This window comes from Gekko japonicus, unplaced genomic scaffold, assembly GCF_001447785.1.
Source record: "Gekko japonicus isolate JY-2015 unplaced genomic scaffold, Gekko_japonicus_V1.1 scaffold1380, whole genome shotgun sequence".
NCBI lineage: Eukaryota > Metazoa > Chordata > Lepidosauria > Squamata > Gekkonidae > Gekko > Gekko japonicus.
In genome coordinates this window covers 145,720-164,169 of record NW_015174316.1, presented here as the reverse complement: position 1 = coordinate 164,169, position 18,450 = coordinate 145,720, and the positions used below count along the sequence as shown (strand labels likewise).

The window sequence follows — 18,450 nt, the reverse complement described above, 5'->3', positions numbered from 1 at the left end:
CCCCGATAGTTAGCAATCCAAAAGAGTCCAGTGGCACCTTTAAGACCAAGGTTTATTCAGGTACAAGCTCTCCCTCTGTGACCACACTTCTGGTAACATGGGGGTGTGGCCTAATATCCTAATGAGCTACACTGTCATGGGTGTGGCCTGATATGCTAATGAGTTTCAGCTGTTGGGTGTGGCCTATTATGCTAATGAGTTCCTGCTGGGCTTTTTCTACAAAAAGAGCCCTGCCACTTGGGATCTGATTGCATCTTTGGAGGCCTCATTTGCACTTTTATTCTGTGCCCAGTGGTTTCATTTTGGAAGTAAGTCAATATGTTTTTCAGTAGAATATACTTATAATTTATTTATTCATTTTATTGTATGTATTTAATTTCCCATTTCTCTATTTTTTACAGCAACTTTTTTCTGGTCCTTCTTGTATTTATATTTTATACCTGTATGATTGTACCGTACTATTATATAAGCCAATGTGTTTGACTTCTGAAGAAGGCCTCTGCAGGCCGAAACGCGTCAGGTCAAGTCCATTAACCCCTCGTGTGTTAGATTCTGGTATTTCTACATGAGGTGTGATGGGGCCCTTATAGATTTTTAAATTCTTTGTTAAATACACGTGTCTTTTTATAGACTCTATCTATTAAGGTTTCCCCACTGCCCGTCCCCTCTCCCCCATTCTCAAAGCAGCGGTGGTGCCTGTCCTGGCCAACCCCCCCCCCCCCCCCCCCCCGCAGTGGCCGCTCTCCCAGGACCTGCCAGTCATGAGCAGCAGGAGTCTTGGTGGTGGGTCACCACGCTACAAGAAGCACGTTTTGTAGGGAACAGAGAACAATGAGTCACAAGGGATTCATTTCCACACCAGAGCTACAGCGCAAGGTCCAAAGAGAGCACAACTCCTCAGGGAGCAGGGTCATGACTCGCCACTGACTCCCAGGGGGCCGCATGGCCTTGCGGCTGGAGGAAGAACAGCAAGTGGCCCTCGTCCCACAGGGTCAATGTCCACGTCGCTATCAAAGACAAATACGTAGCAAACCACAAGAGACCTGCAGGAGCGATTATCCCATCCCCCCAACCTTTGCTTCCTCCCCTCTCAATCTTCCACTATTTCTACCTCCCACCACCCCTTTTCTTACTCTCTAGCCATGGCACTAACTTTGTCTTTCTGCCCCACCCACCCCATCACTCTATCTCCCCACCTTACCATCATTCTTTCACTCCCTTTCTGCCCCCCCACCCCATCACTTTCTCTCTCTCTCTCTCTCTCTCTCTTTGCTCCCCTGTGCCATCAATCTCTCTGGCCCCCCATACGTCTCCTGGCCACCCTCCCACTGTCCCCGCTCCCTGCACAGCAGCCGTGGTGGCAGCTCCACCTGCTGCCCATCCACTCTCTCCCATTCCCAAAGCAGCAGTGTTGACTCTCCTGGCTGACTGCCTGCTTCTCCCCCCCCCCTTCCCCAGCAGCAGCAGCAGTGGCAGCTTTCCCAGCGGCTCGCTTACTTCTTCCTCCCCTCTCACCCCCAGCCACAGCCGTGGCCAGGGGTCATTTCGTAGAAAAAGAGCTAGGGGAAATCATGAGCATAACTCATTAACATATGCCACACCCCCTGACATCACCGGAAGTGTGTCATAAGGCCACACCCCCTGACATCACCGGAAGTGTGTCATAAGGCCACACACCCCGCCCCCAACGGTCCCGGCCGCCACCGCCGGCCTTGCAGCTCCACTCCCGAGCCCCATGAGGGGCCCGGCGGTGGACCTGCAAGGCTGGCGGGAGTGCAAGGAAACCCCACGAAGGCCCTCTCTGGCCCCAGGCAGGCAGGGGTGGGGAGAGGCAGGGAGGAAGCAACTTACCCTCCCTCTTCTCCTGCCTCCTCCTGGCTGAATGAGGGCCGGGAGCGGGGCGGCCAGAAGCAGGGGGAGGGGCTTCGTCATGTGCCCCACCCCCCGCACCTCACCCGGGGGAACTGCGATCCCCCGCGACCGCCCCCGAAATGACCTCTGGCCGTGGCTCTCCTAACCACCCTCCCCCTCCCCCATCCCTCTGCAGCAGTGCTGGTCACTCCCCCGGCCCCCGTGGCTTGCTTCCTCTCCTCCACGGCAGTCATGGCGGCAGGGCCCTGCGCAGCCAGCAGGACCCTCCAGAGCTGACATGTCAGCAGCTCAAGTAAGTAATCTGCACGTGCACAGTTATAAAGTCACGGTTTTGTAGGATTTAACCCCAATATAAATTTTGCAACTTTTAGAACTGTTCTGTAAATCTGGTAGGTCCCCCAATTTTGGAGAAAAATCTTTCAATGTGGGCCCGATCCATGGTTTTAGATATCCACAGATCTGCCCCCACTTGAGAAAGAGACACACAGACCTATAGCAGGATACTGTGTGAGACTTTTCTTAGCCTACAGAGCTTGACGAGGGCTCCTCCAAAGCAGATCATTGTAGAGTTTTGCTCCTTACACTTAAACAAGCTACTTCAAATTGCTGCACTTTTGGGCAACAAAACTGTAGCACTCCATGAGAGAGAGGCTCCACCCTATTTGGCAGGGAATCTCACCAACAATGTCCGTTTGAGCTCGGCGACCACCTCTTTGCTCAGCTGACAGACCAGCCTCCATATCCAGGAAGGCCCTCATGGCTGCCTCAGACTTCTGTTTTATCTGGAGATGGATGGCTGCGATCTGGGCCTCATCCTTCAGCCCCCACTGCTGCAAGCTGCTTTCCAGGGTCTGTGGCACCGTGGCCTGGTGCTTCAGGGGCTTATCTGCTCGGCCCACACCACACACCACCTGGTGGGGGGGGGGAGGGGGGAGAGAAAAAAAGTAAGAGCTTCCTGGGCTTCTGTCATTCAGCTGCCCTCCTTTCCAACCATCTCTTTCGTTCTAAGAGTATCAATTAGCCAGTCCACTTCATTTTGCTTTGAAAGCAAGCTATGATGTGCATGCACAGAATTTATACAAGAAACAAAAATACAGTTCTATCCCGATTAATGAATGCCTAGTATAGTCCCTATCCAGGGGGAGGTTAGAGATGGTAAGCCAAACTAGTCGTGTTCCAAACAAAAACTAGAGTCAGAAGATCATCCCAGTCCTCAAGTACCTTCTGTTTCTTTGTGCCTGTTCCCCCCAAAGCCAGTTCAAAATGGGTGGGAAAACCTCACTCTCTCTGCTCTGCCACCCAATCAATCCCCTCTGCATTGGGGAATAAAAGACACCCCCCCCTCTCCGCTGTCCTGCTCAAAAAACTGCCGCTCTCTGCCAGGGATTACTCCCTGGGCCTTGGGCTCCCAGCCCGCAAATGGCCGCTGCAAACGGCTGTCAAGGCTCCTGTTACCTTGCTCAGTAGAGGCTGGTCCTTTCGGGATCTGCAGACAACAGCACAGATTCGAACTGCCAGATTAGGTCGCAGAGATGTGTTGCCTAGAAATCAGTGATGCAGGGCAGGAAGAGAAATAGGGAAAGGCAATAGAATATATCAGAGATAGGAGTGCAGCATGTGAAAGGAGGGTGAAAGAACAGGACCAGAGAGCAAAAGCAGAGGGATATGTTGGTGTGGAGTCAAATAAGCAGTGCAGAATGACCCAGGAGATGCCGGGATGCCAACATGGCAGCCTTTCCACCCTGTCGGTGCCATCAATCGTCCAGCTTCTCCCATTTAGCAGACTGGATACCCATCTCTCCCAAATACAAAGTAAGATTTAATGAGATGAAGGCAGCAGAGAAAGTGTGAGGGACGGTGTCTCTCTCAACAGTAGGACCCAGATGTCACTGAATGATGTGCTACTGAAATAATTTACCTCCTTGGATTTCCTGTCCTGACAGGAAGATCCAGGAGGTGGGAGATCACTATAGCACAGTATCCAGTATCATGTGGATCCAGCCACGCAGTAGGGGAGCTGACCTTAGTGGGAGGTAACTATAAGATATCCCTTACATGGGGAGTTGCTTGTGTCAGAAGAGCCAGGCTGGACCATGCGAGCAGTAGGGATGAAGGCCTCGAGCAAGATGCTCTCCTCCTCCTCCAAGGTCTCCAAAAACGCAAGAACAGCTTGCAGGATGCATCCCTGTTCCAACTTAGCATGGAACGACACTGCTTGAGCTCCACTCCAGCGCCAGCCTGATGGTTTCACGACCACCTGCAGGAAAAACAACAGAGACAGGCCTGAGGATCCTGCACTGAACACCTTTCCCATGAAATGCACTTTCGACTCCTCAATGGCCCCCCCACATATAGTTTTCCTGACTTGTCAATATCTGAGCTGTATCCAAAAAGGATCACAAGAAATGCACCGTTCTAGCTCCGCAGTACCCCCTTCTTAACCTTGCCTTTCTAGCCGCCCCATGTCGGGTCCAGGGCTCCTCACCTGGTCGTAGGGCTCCATGGCCCCCCCTTGCAAGAAGGCCGTGATTTCCTCTTGGAGCAGGTTGTCCTGTCCCTCCCGACCGCTCAGCTCCACCATGCGGATCCGCTGCTCCTCTGTCATGCTCCGCAGAGGCAGTGGGCGCTTGAAAGTGAACGCGAGGGTGGGGGGCACGGCCACGTGTGCCTGCTGGTCCATGAGCTGGCGGGTTAGCAGCTTGTCCTCCAGCAGGCGCGCCAGCTCTCCGGAGCCCCCCGTGGGACAGTCGAGGTCCCGGGCCAGCTCGGCAGCAGACTGGCCCTGTACCTTGCACGGCCCAAAGCAGCCTGTGAAGTAGGTGACACGGCGCGGGGGTGCAAATTCCTCCAGTGTGGTGAGGCCACCAAGGTCAAAAGTCACAGCCTTGAAGACCAGCAAAGAAGACTCCCCTGGGCGAGACTCCGAGGGCACCTTGGAGAGCCAGGCAGGCGACAAGCACAGCAGCATGTTACCTGAGGAGAAGGAAAACAAGAACACCCCCCCCCCCTCAGCGTGTGCAAGAGATGGACCCGTGCTCCAGAGACGCTTGCCCTGGATTTCTAGGATGGCAAAAATGTCCTGTGCTAAACGTTTGGGGAGGGGCTGCCAACCTTAGGCAGCCTGTGCAATGCTCACAACAGAGCAGTCAGGAGCAGCTGGGCGGTTTGGCACCTTGCAGTCACTCAGGGCCATCGACACCCTGATCATCTGCTCTAAGAGATCCAAGAGATCCAAGCCCCGTTCAGCCTTCTCTCCCCCCCCCCTCCAATGGAACAGTCTGCTCTTCCCTTAATATCTGTGTGATTTAGTTTGGTCCTCTTGGAGCTCTTGTTTTACTTTCGTTTTTATATGCTGAATGGACCTGAGAACCGGTCGTTTCAAATGTAAGTGTCTTCAAGCTCCTTTTTAACTGCTGGTGGGGTAATTTAGAACTTGGGGAAAGCAAACATACACAGAGGCTTTCATTTTCTGTCCCTTTCTTCCCATTTTTTCTTCCCCTTTCTTTGCTCCCTTTCTTTTCCTTTCTCCCATTTCTTTCTTTCCCTTTCCATCCTTCCTTCCCCCCCTCTCTTTTTTAAGCTATAACCAGCTTAAATAAAGGTTAACCGTCAATAAACACAAAGTGTGCCAAACAAAGTTTGAGTTTAATTCTGGGTCTTAGCTTTCATGTGAATAAACTTTGTTGGTCTTAAAGGTGCCACTGAACTCAAACTTTGTTCTGTTGCACTGGAACAGATATTCTTAAGTACCACTGCTAATGAAATATTGAGCTACTATCCTACCTTAAGCATGTGTGGATAGGAGGTGTTGGGTGTACCCTAATAATTTGTTCAAGTAACTTTGTGAAGTCTTTTGTACAGTGTAACCCTATTGCCTGTGTAGAAGAGCCCTCTTGAATCATTTTGGTTTGCATAGGCTTCTCTCCCCACTGAACAGCAGCAGAAGAGGCACTTTTTCCTGTTTTCCTCCTCTAAAAACTAGGTGCGTCTTATGGTTAGGTGCGTCTTCTGGAGCGAAAAATACGGTAATTTATGCAGCAGCCAAACTGCTTGCTCACAGCTTTAATGCCAGTAGCTCACAAAGTAGACTTCTTGCTCACAAGACCCCACAGCTTAGAGGGAACAGTGATCGCAGCCCAAGGGTAGAAGCCTCTTGGTTGCCATCCTTGCTGTAATCCAGGCCCCTGGCCAGTTTCCTCTTAGCCCCAATACTACTGTTGCTGTTCTTTGCAGGTCATTATTGCATGCTAAGAGACGGAGGAACTCATTTCTTGAGACCACTACTGTAGAGACAAGTTTGGACACATTTCATTCTGAAAATGTCAATGGGCTGGGCGGCACATTATATCCAAGAAATTCACACTGCTTTGTGGTTTCTTTCGTTTCTTTAAAAGGAATTGTTTGGATAAGGCTCTGCACTAAAACCACACCTTTGCTTTTATTGTTCCTGTGGTTGGATGCTCTCCCTACCCTGTGACCCACTTTGCAATACAGAGTTTTATTTTTCAAACCAAGGTTACAATAAAAATCTACTTTAAATGGCCATGCGCATGCGCATGATGCTGTTCGTGGTGATCCAGCACCATGCCTTGTCACAGCTCTGTTTCCCTATTTTTTTTCCCCCTGCCACTTCATTTCATTGCTGCTTCTGTGGTTATTACAAAAAAACCTGGTCTCTTTGTCACTGAAACGGTGGCACTGTTTGTCTCTACATTCTACCATATAGTGCGAGTTGGCTTTCACAACCTTCTGCACAAGCAGAAGTGCTACCAGTTTGTGAATAAACTGTTTTGAGTCATACGGGAAGCGGATGGGTGGAGGACTGTGCCTTGGTGCAGGATATGGAGAGAGAGAGAGAGGGGGAGAGAGGGGGGGGGAGAGAGAGAGAGAGAGTGTGTGTGTTGACCTTCTGGTTCATTCCAGCCCTGTGCTTCTATATGCACTGTAGCCGGAGGGAAATCTGAGCAGCTCAGCTGCCAGAAGAGCTCTGGTTACCAACAGCTCTTCTCAGCCTCTGAGAACAGACAGGAGGAACGCCAGGAATATGGAGCAACAGCTGCCCAAAAGAGTCTGTGGGAAGCATGCACAGTTGGATATCTTGGTCCAGACAGGACTGCAAGAGAGAACGTACTGACAAATTTCAGGCACCAAGGAAACGGTGGTTTATTATAAAGTACTTTCAAATACAGAAAAAGAAACCCAAACTATTATCTTGTTAAGTCTATATATCATGTAAGCAATCCAGTTACCGTTATTCATGACTAAACACCATTTAGCTATCCTGGGGCCAAAGAACACACGTCGCATGTCACACCAGTAAGGCTGACAGGGCCATAACCTTTTGAGATCCATCCAATCACTTGATTTTGTATAGGAATTGTGATGCTGAATTGCCATCCTCTAGTGAAGCAGCCTGCAGGGCTTATGCATGTGGGATAAAAACTGCAAGGTTAAGGGCCCTCCACATATTATAAAGGGTTGTTTGTATAGCCTCACTTGTACTTTATCGTCCAATTGGGCATAAATCATATTTGATGACTGATAAATAATTCCAAATGCATATGCACATGATGCCAGGTTTAAGCATCAGTCCCTGGCCTCTGAAAGGCCTATGAGAGCCCGTATGCCGCCCGCCTGGGGAAAGCTACGGCCGTTCCTGAAACAGGGGACATAACAGGCTCTGTGTAGAAGAGCCCTTCGACTTCTTCTGTCCTACTGTCACCCCTGATGAGGCAGATTTTGCAGATTTCTGAAATAACAGACACACCCATGAAACATTCACCACTGGCAAATAGGTATGACTCTACACACATCTCTTCCAAGCTACCTTCAGTGCTCTGGATTATCTGTCTCCCAAATCATGTATTATATTCTCTTTGCCTTTTAAGACTTCTTCTATTTAGCTCCTTTGCACTCATTTATGCATACGTACATTCTAAAACAAGTCCTGAATGGAATGAAAAGGTTCTAAGGACCTGTGAAATCTGTCGTCCTTTCATATGTTATACACAAACTCTCTGAGAGTGTTTGATATTGTGAAGGCCTATGGCCCCATACAATAAAATGATTCTGATACTGATACTGTAGTCCTTTAGGCTAGATGATGTTTGGCAGAATAACAATGAAGTTCACATTTGGGACAACTGATTGATTGAAAGTCTTCAACCCCAGTTCTAACGTGCCTAATAATGTACAAAGGCACTTGTGGAATATCCTTCTTTAAAAGCGTGTAGTAAACAAATTGATAGAACATAAAACGTTAACAAGCACATTCCCTCCCACGTCACTGGCTGTAACACAAGAATAAATGGTTAATTCCAAGAGCCTTCAGATGGCATGGTAATCCGATAAGAGTTCCTGAAGATGTTTCGGAAGTAAAAGAAAAGAATCAGCAGGCACTGGCTGAAATGTAACTCCTTAACTAGTTTGCAACAGTAGTTAAGGAGGCCTCCACACCAGCCATACTGCCATTATTTACTGTGGAGAATTCAGAAGATGCTGCCATCAAACCACCATAGTCCAGTATTTTCTGTGCTGTCTTTTTGCAGATCTGGTTTTCGATAATATTTTTGGCTTTGGAGACAACTGCAGCACTAGCTTGTCTAATGTAGACTGACTGTGGATGAACATGGCAGAAACAGTGGCCAGGCCAGGGACAAGACTGGTAATGCACCACTATCTCCTGGCTGCACTGGGTTTGGAAGTGTCCTGCCGCACAGTCCCTTCCCCCATTTTTAAAGGTTATGGAATTGCAAACAGGAAATCAGGTCAGGAAATTACTCCTTAAATGGTCAATTATACTAAGTATGAGCGTGTACATTTTATTTTTTCCTTGCAAGTGTGGAATTAAAAATATATATTATTTTCAGTTCCACAGATGTACAGAAGTGACAGATGAATTTGAAAAAAAGGAAAGTGAAAAGAATAATTGTAAATTATTAATTAAAGGTTCAGGAGCAGTATAATCAGTAACTGGGAAGAGGCAGTCCTGTCCCATTGCAATACATGGCCCTTCTGGCAACCTCAGCAAGGGGTTTCCAAGGCAAGAGACGCTCAGAGGGAGGTCTGCCCATCGCCTGACCCTGCGTCGTGACCCTGGACTCCCTGGGTGGCCTCCCACCCCACCCCACCCAGACACTCTCCGGGGCCGGCCCTGCTTAGCTGTTGAGATCTGATGAGATCGGGCTAGCCAGGTCAAGGCGAATGGCACTTACTCCTGAGTAAACGTACTTAGGAGCTCACTGTGGAGGTTTACTTGGGATATCATGATAGGTGTAGGTTGCTTCCACATGGGGCAAGGTCGATTCCCTATTCTGTTCACGTTGCTGCTGCAAATCCCTTCGCATCTGCAGTGGCAAACAGAACCTCGTTACAGAGATTTTTCTTTGCACTTTCCCCTCCAGCCCAGCCAGGTGGCTGGTTTTTTAAAATCCCAGTTGTAAAAATAGCACTGTAGTGTTTTAACACTATAGTGATATACTACCAATATCAGAAAAAAAAACAGCCAAAAGCTCACAGAAGTGTGTGCGTGTGTGGGGGGGGAATGGTGGTTGACCAGGGAGGGGGTACCAGATGTGGAAGGGGTTTCCCTCAAACCTGCTTTGGGTACCATCTTTCAGGAATGATCATCCCAAAGTGCGGTTGGGGAAACCCACACCAGAGCCAGGGAAAACTCAGAAAGTTGACAAAAGCCCAAATCAGAACTTGCAGAGGTTGGGGAGGAGGAAGAGACACGGAGCAAGAACCCAAGCGCAGAGTGCAGAACTACAGCATTAGTTTGGCTTCCATGAACTGTGAAAGAACAATCCTTCAGCTGTGAAAAAGAACCCTCACTTGAAAGCAGACTGATGTATGTACAAGCCGCACTGCTTCTGCTCCAGAAATGAAGAAGCAGAAGGTATTAGGAGCAGGTTAAAACTTTAAGAGGACTCAAGAGGATTCAAGCAGAATTTTCCGATAGCCCAGGAATTCCGCTTCTGCCTCTCAGAGTGTTTTCCTCAACAGTTTGCTTATCTACCCTTGCGGGGGGGGGGAATCATGCAGGCCCCTTCTCTTGAGTAAAATATATGCAAGTGAGATGCCGTTCACAACAGCACATATGCACCACAAGACTGTAATCAGCAGGCATTTTAGACTTGGCACACCTCTAGGAGTCTTACAAACTGATGTGGGGAGGGAGAGCACTCTCCACGCACTCCTTGAGGGGAAGTGGCACAAGCTGGCTGCTTTTTCCCCAATCGGCCCTGCCCTCCCGGTCTGCATAGAGGAAAACACTCGGCTTCCATATTAAAAGGGGGCGGAAGCAACTTTGGTTGTCTGTTACTGGCAAGACACTCTGATGAGAGACACAGCTCTGAAATATCCCTGCCTGTGGACATTTTAATGTAGCCGTTCTCTCAAGTAAGGTTGGGCTCCTCAGCTCTACGTAACTGATTAGAATGGGCTCATCGCCCAAGTAAGCCTTTCAGCCATGACTGCCGGGTGGAACTCACCAGGACACTGGTTGCCACCTTCCAGAAGCACAGACAGGTATGAAGTGGGGGAGCCCAAGATACAGATGGTAACGTCGGAGGGTCCAAATCCTGGAAAACATAAGGATGCCACATTCCTTATACTAAAGTTTGGGGTGTTAACATCCTTGTTCTGCAATTTCACATTCTGGTATTTGAAAATACTGTAAATGATTCCACCATCTTAGCCACATCTAATTCCCTGGAGTAATGCTATTGTTGGCTTCAGATGAACAGGTGAGCTAAAGTGGCAAAGCCTCAAAGAGTAATTTCTCTGGCGTTGTTTTGATGCTCTGATGCATCACACACTAATGGCGAAATCATCACTCCTCATCTTGTAGGTTTCCCCGGAAAGGTGAGCGTAATCCCAGAGAGGGGGATTCGTCAGAGAATTCACATTAAGTCACTTTGCAGTGACTTTAGTCACCACCTCAGCTGATTCCCTGAATCCATCCTACATATTATATTGCTAAATATTTTCGTTTAAGCCCTAGTTTGAATTTCATACTAAACTCCACATCTCCAGTTCTCAATGCTTTCTTCTGAAAATGCCAGCAGGTCATGTGCCAGCCACGCCCCTCATAGAACACTACTGTTATAATCTTTTGCTGAATAACCTCCCTCTTTAATACTAGGGGATCCTCCGCAAACAGATCTCCAAGGACTGGTTAAAAAGGGCTGCAGAAGTCTCTCCCTAACAGGCTGGCCCCACTGCACAAAGCCTCATACAAGAGGGACATCGTCATATCCAAAGGAGGATGCAATAGGTGACCTAAAGCTACAATAACAAAAATTCCAGCTCAGTTTGGGCTACATAGCCTTTCTTAAGGGAATATCTTGGGGGGGAGGGGGGAATTATTATATACACCAAATCGTTTAAGTTATAAGTTAATAACCACCAGGGAAAATAAAATCATAACACTAACTCTAATGGCTCCAGCCAGGCGTTAGAGAGGAGCTGTCTGTGAGCCACCAGAGTCCTCCAGCTCACCTGTCCGGGGCTCCTTGGTGAGGTCAACAGTCTCTGGTAGCCCCTCCTGCTGCAGGGTGCACTGCAACAGGTCATAGTGGTAGGCAGTCCAGGCCCGTGCCCGCGCATCCTCAGGGCAGATCTTGCAATCCAGGGGCACATCTCGGCGCCAGGCACAACGCAGAGGGCTCAGGGGTGGTAGAAACCCCTGTTCTGCCCAGTCCAGTTCCTTGGGTGTTGGGGGAGGCTCTGTGTGGATCTGGTCCAGAGACAGCTGTAGGCAGAGAAAGGCAGGGGAGTGGGAAGTGCACCCAGGAGAGGAGAAGGAGCTTAGCTGCAGTGAAGACCTCACTCAAGTATCGGGGAAAGGACACTTCTCAGCAAGTGGGCACTGTAAGTTCCAAAGGAAAAGAATCTTGCCTATGCGTGCTAGGGATGGGGCTGAACTGTGATGCCATTAAGAAAGTTAGGAACCCTCTAAAATAAGCAGATGAGACTCTCTGGATTCTGTGGTCGCTTGGCCTGCATGCCTGATAAGAATGAGACAAAAGTACCCCTCTATTCTCTAATGGGATGGGACAGACCATTATGAGGACACCAGGATGATCAATCGATGAAGTGTCCAGGAACAGACGCAGAGGACAGCAAAGGCCTGTGGGTGCAGGACAGGAGGCAAGAGTGTGTGTCCCACTGAAGCTTCCAAGGACGCCATCACTCAGCAGAAAAGGAGAGAAGCACTGGTAGAATTTATGGGGCCCAGTGCAGGGTGGAGGAAAATACTTCTGGCAGATTAATACAGTGCCAAATGCCTGCATGTCATGGGAGACTGGGAGGCACAGGAAGGAGCAGCAGCGGAGAACCCCGCTAATCAGCTGATATTTTAGCTTATCCTTGTGCAGGCCCAGTGCAACTTCTCAAGACTCTTCAGCACACAGGTGGCTGTTTGCTATACCCAAGAACTTCAACAGAACACAGCAGAAAAGTGGTGCCTGGAGACAGGTATCTCACCTCATCTACAGCACTGCTGAGCTACCATTGCAAACATCCTGTCTCCTGCCTTCAGAGTCTTCTAAGGTACTCTATTTTATGCTAAGTCCTTTAGGAATCTCAGGGGGGATTTATAAAGACAGCAAATTGATATATGTTGGTCTAAGCAAGAGACAGAAGTGGGATATATGTTGGGTAGAAGAAGGGAGACATACAAGGCAGGAAGAGAGGAGAGACAAAGAAGGGCCGGACTCACCATCATTCAGGGTGAAGATGCTGCAAGGGAAGAAAAAAGATAAGTGACTTTTTTGTGCCAGTTGTGACCTAGGCTGTCATCTCATCTTCAGCCCCAGAGATGAAAACCCCATTTAATTGTGCAGATGACGTACTTTACTGTATGAGGCTGAAGAGACAGGGCCAATGGAAAAGTACAGTGTAGCCACTCTGTATGGCTTATTGTCCTTTGAGTAAACGGCTATGTGGATTGACAGGTCATCCCAAAATCACGCTTAATTATTCCACATGGAAATAATGTATAAAGAATCTTTAGCAATGATCAATCTATCACCTGTTCTTTAGTGCCTCTTTTGCATCCCTTTCCAAGTTGCCCCAGGGCAACCTCACCCAAGTTATGCAAGTGAGAGTGACAGTGCAGAAACAGGACTTGTGTGGGTGTGTGTTGAGTGACAGGGGCTGTGGCTAAGTTTTTAAGAGCAATAATAGCAAAGCACACCAGGGCTTTACAATTAATCATCACTCCAGTCAAGGATGGAACAGAGTAAGAAAATACTTGTGGCTGGTATGTGCCTGGGGCCCTGTGCTGGCCTTTGGATATGTTCTGGTGCCAAGCAAGTGCCCTGTTCTGTGTATTCATGCTGCACTATTTGCTGAGAAGTTCCCTGAAGATCAACGAACTGTGAAATGTCCAGCTATTCAAGAAGACTAGGATAAAAAAAAAATGAGGTTAGGAATTAAACTCACATGTTTACCCACTTACCCCCTTTCTCACTCTATTACTGTGGGCTTAGATGGTTTACAAAAGTACCACCTTTCTCTGCTGTCACTTGGTTTTCCTGTGGCACTAGATCACAGTTACCCTTTGCCCTGAGGGAATTCTAGAGAAATGTCATTGACAAATGCCAGAGATGTAAATACCTAAAAGCAAAGCCCTAACATTCTAGAACTTTTGAAGGAGCTGAAGACGTTATGTTGCGCCATCATGGCCGACAACAGGCATATCCATCCCATCGTCACATCCATCCCGTCATCATCTCTGCCCATGAATTTTTCAGGCTAGAGCCATCTTTGACCAGAAATGACATCAGGACAAAAAGAAAAGATAATGAAAACCATGTACAATGATGGCCCCATCACACCAAAGTCAACTCTTTAAAAACAAACTGTTGGTTGTTTACAGGCTAAGAGGCTGCAGATTCACTTCTAGTTTCTCCTCTTCTCAACCAATGGGTAATGAACCAGAGACGTTTGGAAATGCTTCCATTGTGATCATGCCACAAGCATGGAATACAACTGAAAATGCAAAATTTGGAGGCTTTGGCAAAATCCTGTGGTGTTTTTTTTAAAATCAGAAAGTTTCTAACTCCATACTTGCAGATAAATGTCTTGAGGGAAAGTAACTAGTTTCTACTAACTGTTTACTAAGAACTAGAGTGATGTGGTGAAATTTCACTAGTCAAGGAATGGCACTATTTCACATAGCACAGGGTCCTGCACCTCTCTATGGTACTATATTCTTTATCCATCTGTCTACATACCCACCTCTTAACAAAGTTCCATGCATTCCAATCCTCCTTTCCTATTCTGGGATAAAAAGGGGAACAAAATGCAAATTCTTCCAAAACCTTATCCTAAATCTAAACTCAAATTGTTCAGTGTAACGCAAATTGATAGTGAGTTACACGGCTATGTGCTCTGTAGCAGAAGAATACTGGAGGACAGAATTCCTCCATTCCTGGAAAGCAAAATTCCAGCACTGAGACCTGATTCCAAGGCTTATAACTCATTATATATTCCTGCCCTCCGTATTCTTTGGCTGCTCGATACATAGCAGTTTAACAAAGATAAAGAAACTGAAACATGTAAGGCTGACCCACCCATCTGAGCCAACATGATAATTCAAATAAATTCACTTCTGTCTCTTTGTGATAAGAGTTGCATTAACCAGACTCATCCAAAATGACCCAAAATGTCCTAAAGAAGCCATATTTTATTTGTTTCATGGGGGCCAGAGATCCCCATTCCCTTTCGGGACCTACTTAAGGAACATGAGAGGCCCTGGAGGGGTGAGCTGAGACCACAAGCGGGGGAGAGAGAAATGCCTGCTGGCTTTCAGCCCACTGGACTTTCCCACTAGCTGGCAAAGCATCATTTTCTCTCTACACCCCATCTATTATTGGTTGGTTCTCCAGTATTATCAGGACAACCACTTTGGGAAGAAGTCTGAATCTAGAATAATGTTACAAATATCTATAGATATCTTTTACCAACAAAAACAACATCAGAGGCGACGTATATCAGCACCGATGATGGATCTTCTTTTAAGGGGGGGGGGGGGGGAGTGCTACACACCTCCTCACAGTTAGGCAGCAGGACTGTATACGAGATTACAACCTTTCTTAGATGTGGTTGCATCTCTGCCCTTGGGACACATTCTCTGTTTGACCTTATGTACACCTGGACTGGTACTTTGCAATTTAATGAGCAAACATTATCACCCACTATCGGAAGGAAAGTGACTTTTATTGTTTTCCTCAGCAAATGTGCATACAATGTGACTTACAGTTAATCAAGTTCAAGAGTAAGTAGTTTTGCAGATTTAGGTGTCAGAAACACAATAACATTAATTTCAACATCATATTCCAATTCAGTTCAGGGGAACGATGCAGTGTTAGGAAGTGTCTTCACATTTTGTTTTCATTCATTCTGTTGCAAGAAAGAGGTTCTATAGGTGAGGAGGTCTTTTAAGCTCCAGAGTCTTCACTTGTTGCTAGCACCACCAATTAATCCATGATCAGCAATTTAAGCTTTAGTTGATTATTCTCAGTCATTGTTCAATTAAAGCTTGCTATTTAGGGCTCTTATCTGGCAAAATCTTGTTTTAGTATAGCTAGAGTAGAAGGTGTTAATTAAGTTATCAGTATAATTAATCAGTTCACTGACTTGCTTTTTTAAAAATAGAACTTTTAAAGTAAGATTGTAATCTGAACTGTGAAGGGGATATTACGCGCTAATGGCATTTATTGTAATCAATATACACATGTTGAAGTTAATCTTCTAAACAATACATGATTTTGCTTCTGTTGTCTTGTCAAAGAAACTGCTATCTGTTACAAGTCTCAAACAACTGCCTGCATTGAAACAGCAAAGTATCTGTTCTAATTGGCTTCAGAATAATCCCTGAAAACTAGAGAGTTAATCAATAGAGTATGTGGCACTCTCTATCTGTAGATAGCTGCTGAGACAAAGGGAGGGAGCATGTACAACTGGTTTCATTTTGCTGAGAAAGAAAGCTCTCCTTCAAGACGTTTGGGGAAAACCCTAACTGCATTTATACAAGTATTGTGCGGCTGCTTTGGGGCTTCAGGATTTACTGCCAGAAGTGCTTCCACATTACCAAAGCAAGAGTTTGATATTAAAACTAATTTATTTCCCACTGGAACGCTTCAGAGTAGTCCTAAGAATCCCAGCATTAAAATGAATAAAGCGGGCCATTCCACAGTTGAGAATAATGACTTGCTTCCCTCTGAACAGACATAACTGCATATCCTTCCAAATAAGGAATCCAGGCAAATTCCTGCTCATAACAAGGGATAGTATTTGGATATATGTGTTCCTGCTGTGTCAATGCACTGAATGAATCAAAGGAGTATACAGCATAGTGTTCCTGAGGCATACTGAAAGGGATGAGTTGCAAACTTTAATGGGAATAGAGTTGCCACTGTTTCAATGGGCCCTACTCCTGTGATTTTAATAAAAGCATGTTCTGTAGACATTACTGCTTACTTATCTCGACACTATGATTTTTGCAGTTCAAGCTGCTAGTAAGAATCTATGAGCCATGAGGCCTTATCAGCTGGCAACTCTAAATAGAGGAGAGAGATTCTGGTGATGGCACACGTGTAATGCAATAAGGGAGACTAGTTCTTTTAGCCCCAGAGTAAACATAAAATGAAGTCAAGTGCCTTACAAAATCACCTGCATGTAGCTCTCTCACTACAATACAAAAAAATTGCATTAGAAGTTAGTAGATGTGCTTCCTATTTCATTATAATGAAATGCTAATTCATAAACTGTTGTTTGAAGATCTGGGATTGCTTAATTTGTTTATGTAAGTTGATGGCTGGCTGCGTGTATGTCATATCTGCATGGCAATGGAAACAAAGAGTCTGCTTGAAGAGTAATGAATTCCAAGTGAAAACTGGATAAAGAACCCGGGGCTGCAATGGCAGAACACCTGGCTTCACAAAGGGGCCTGCCTCCTTTCATTGGGCAGCTTGAGCCTGTATAAATTTTTAATCCCAAGTAAATCCCACTGAGTTCAAGTGGGCCAACTACCAAGTGCATATCACTGAAATTTTAGTATAGTCATCAAAGGAAGAAGTTTTGCATGCATCCTAAATTGTGGGAGCAGAGATTGATCTGAGATCCTGTACTTGAAAAAAATAGGCTCATTTCCAGCCACTTCAGCTATCTGCACTCACAAGCTTATCAACTTGCCCCATTGTTTGAGGAAATGGTCTGATTTGCCTTGTTTGGTTAATGACTCCTGGTGGCTGATGTGAGCCAGTGATAAGGGATGTAGATTCACTCTGACCTAGTATTAATCAAAGGGGGGAAAAGACTAAAATCTGATGCCATCATGTGAAAGATTATTGTTCATTCCAGCTGTAGCTCGGAGGACATTCACACTTCAGGAATGTACCCGTTTCTCTTCCACCCCCCACCTCATTTTTAGACTGGGAGTCCTATCTACGGATTAGGCAAAGGGTGGCTCCCTTCACCGTGGTTGTTCTGAGGGGAGACGAATACAACGTTTATGACTTCAACACCTCATCTGACACACTGTTTACAGTGCAGGGGCCATGCTGCTGCAGTTCCTGTGCTATTCCGTTTTCCTCCCTGAGGGGACAGAATTTTGTCTCACGTGAGTCTCCAGGTGAGTGGGAGACAGTCTGGGCTGCTGTCCTAAAAAGCTTCAACCAGCCCACTGGAGAGGAAGACGCAGCCTGGCCCTCACCCGAATTAGCTAGTCTGCTCTCCACAGAGAGCTTTTAAGGTGAGGCACTTTCAAAAATAGGACAAGGCCCCCCCTCAGCCACCCCCCCCCCCGGCGGCCTGAGGTGGCCTGGTCCACAATTTTATCCTCTCAGTCTATGCAGCGTGGAGAATGGATGACTAGCAGTCTGACTAAAGAGATGTAACAGCAAAGTTGCCGTGGGAGCGGCATGGAGGGTGGGCGGATTATCCGGGCGCGATCACACCCCAACATCTGGGAAGTGGAGCGCACCCGTGGCTTACCGCCGACAATGCACCTTAAAAAACGAGTACCTCCAAGGTACTAGTCAACGTCTGCCACGGGCTGCCTCCAGACGCCGGTGGTGTGATCGCGCCCGGCATGCGGCATTCCCCTCCGGTCCCTCGGTGCCGAGGGAAGGACTCGTGGTGTGCCACCGGCGGACCTGACCATGTAATCGCAGATCAAACTGTGCCGGGGCAATTAGCCACACCTCCCCCCCCGCACGATATCCGGCCCGTGTGACCGGGGCAAGAATTTAGCTTTCGTTTAGGATGTGTGCTACGACTACCTCTTTTCTTCTTGTGCCAATAGAATCAGAATCATAGAGTTGGAAGGGGCCAGAGACCATCCAGTCCAACCCCCTGCCCAATGCAGGAGCAGCCTAAAGAATCTCTGACCAATATTCGTCCAGCCTCTTATGGAAAGCTGCCAGTGAAGGGGAGCTCACACCTCCCTCGGCAGCTGATTCCACCTCTGAACCACTCTGACCATGAAAACGTTTATCCTAATATCCAGCCGATCCCTTTCTGCATGTAATTTAAAAACGTTGCTTGGGTCCTCTCCTTTGCTGCCAA

The 18,450-nt window shown here is 47.2% G+C and overlaps 1 protein-coding gene across 1 annotated transcript in view; it reads right to left on the bottom strand.

Moving 5' to 3' along the window:
• CARNS1 (carnosine synthase 1) overlaps positions 1–15,165 on the bottom strand; it is a 23,520-nt gene extending 8,355 nt beyond the window's left edge. The window contains exons 1-8 of the mRNA XM_015424192.1: positions 15,140–15,165; positions 12,596–12,615; positions 11,374–11,626; positions 10,365–10,454; positions 4,358–4,845; positions 3,928–4,129; positions 3,328–3,413; positions 2,552–2,783 (exon numbers count right to left, since the gene is read on the bottom strand). Coding sequence (XP_015279678.1) covers positions 2,552–2,783; positions 3,328–3,413; positions 3,928–4,129; positions 4,358–4,845; positions 10,365–10,454; positions 11,374–11,626; positions 12,596–12,601 — 1,357 coding nt within the window. The 5' untranslated portion in view covers positions 12,602–12,615; positions 15,140–15,165. The remainder of the gene's footprint in view (positions 1–2,551; positions 2,784–3,327; positions 3,414–3,927; positions 4,130–4,357; positions 4,846–10,364; positions 10,455–11,373; positions 11,627–12,595; positions 12,616–15,139) is intronic.
• Between the last annotated feature and the right edge of the window lie 3,285 nt (positions 15,166–18,450).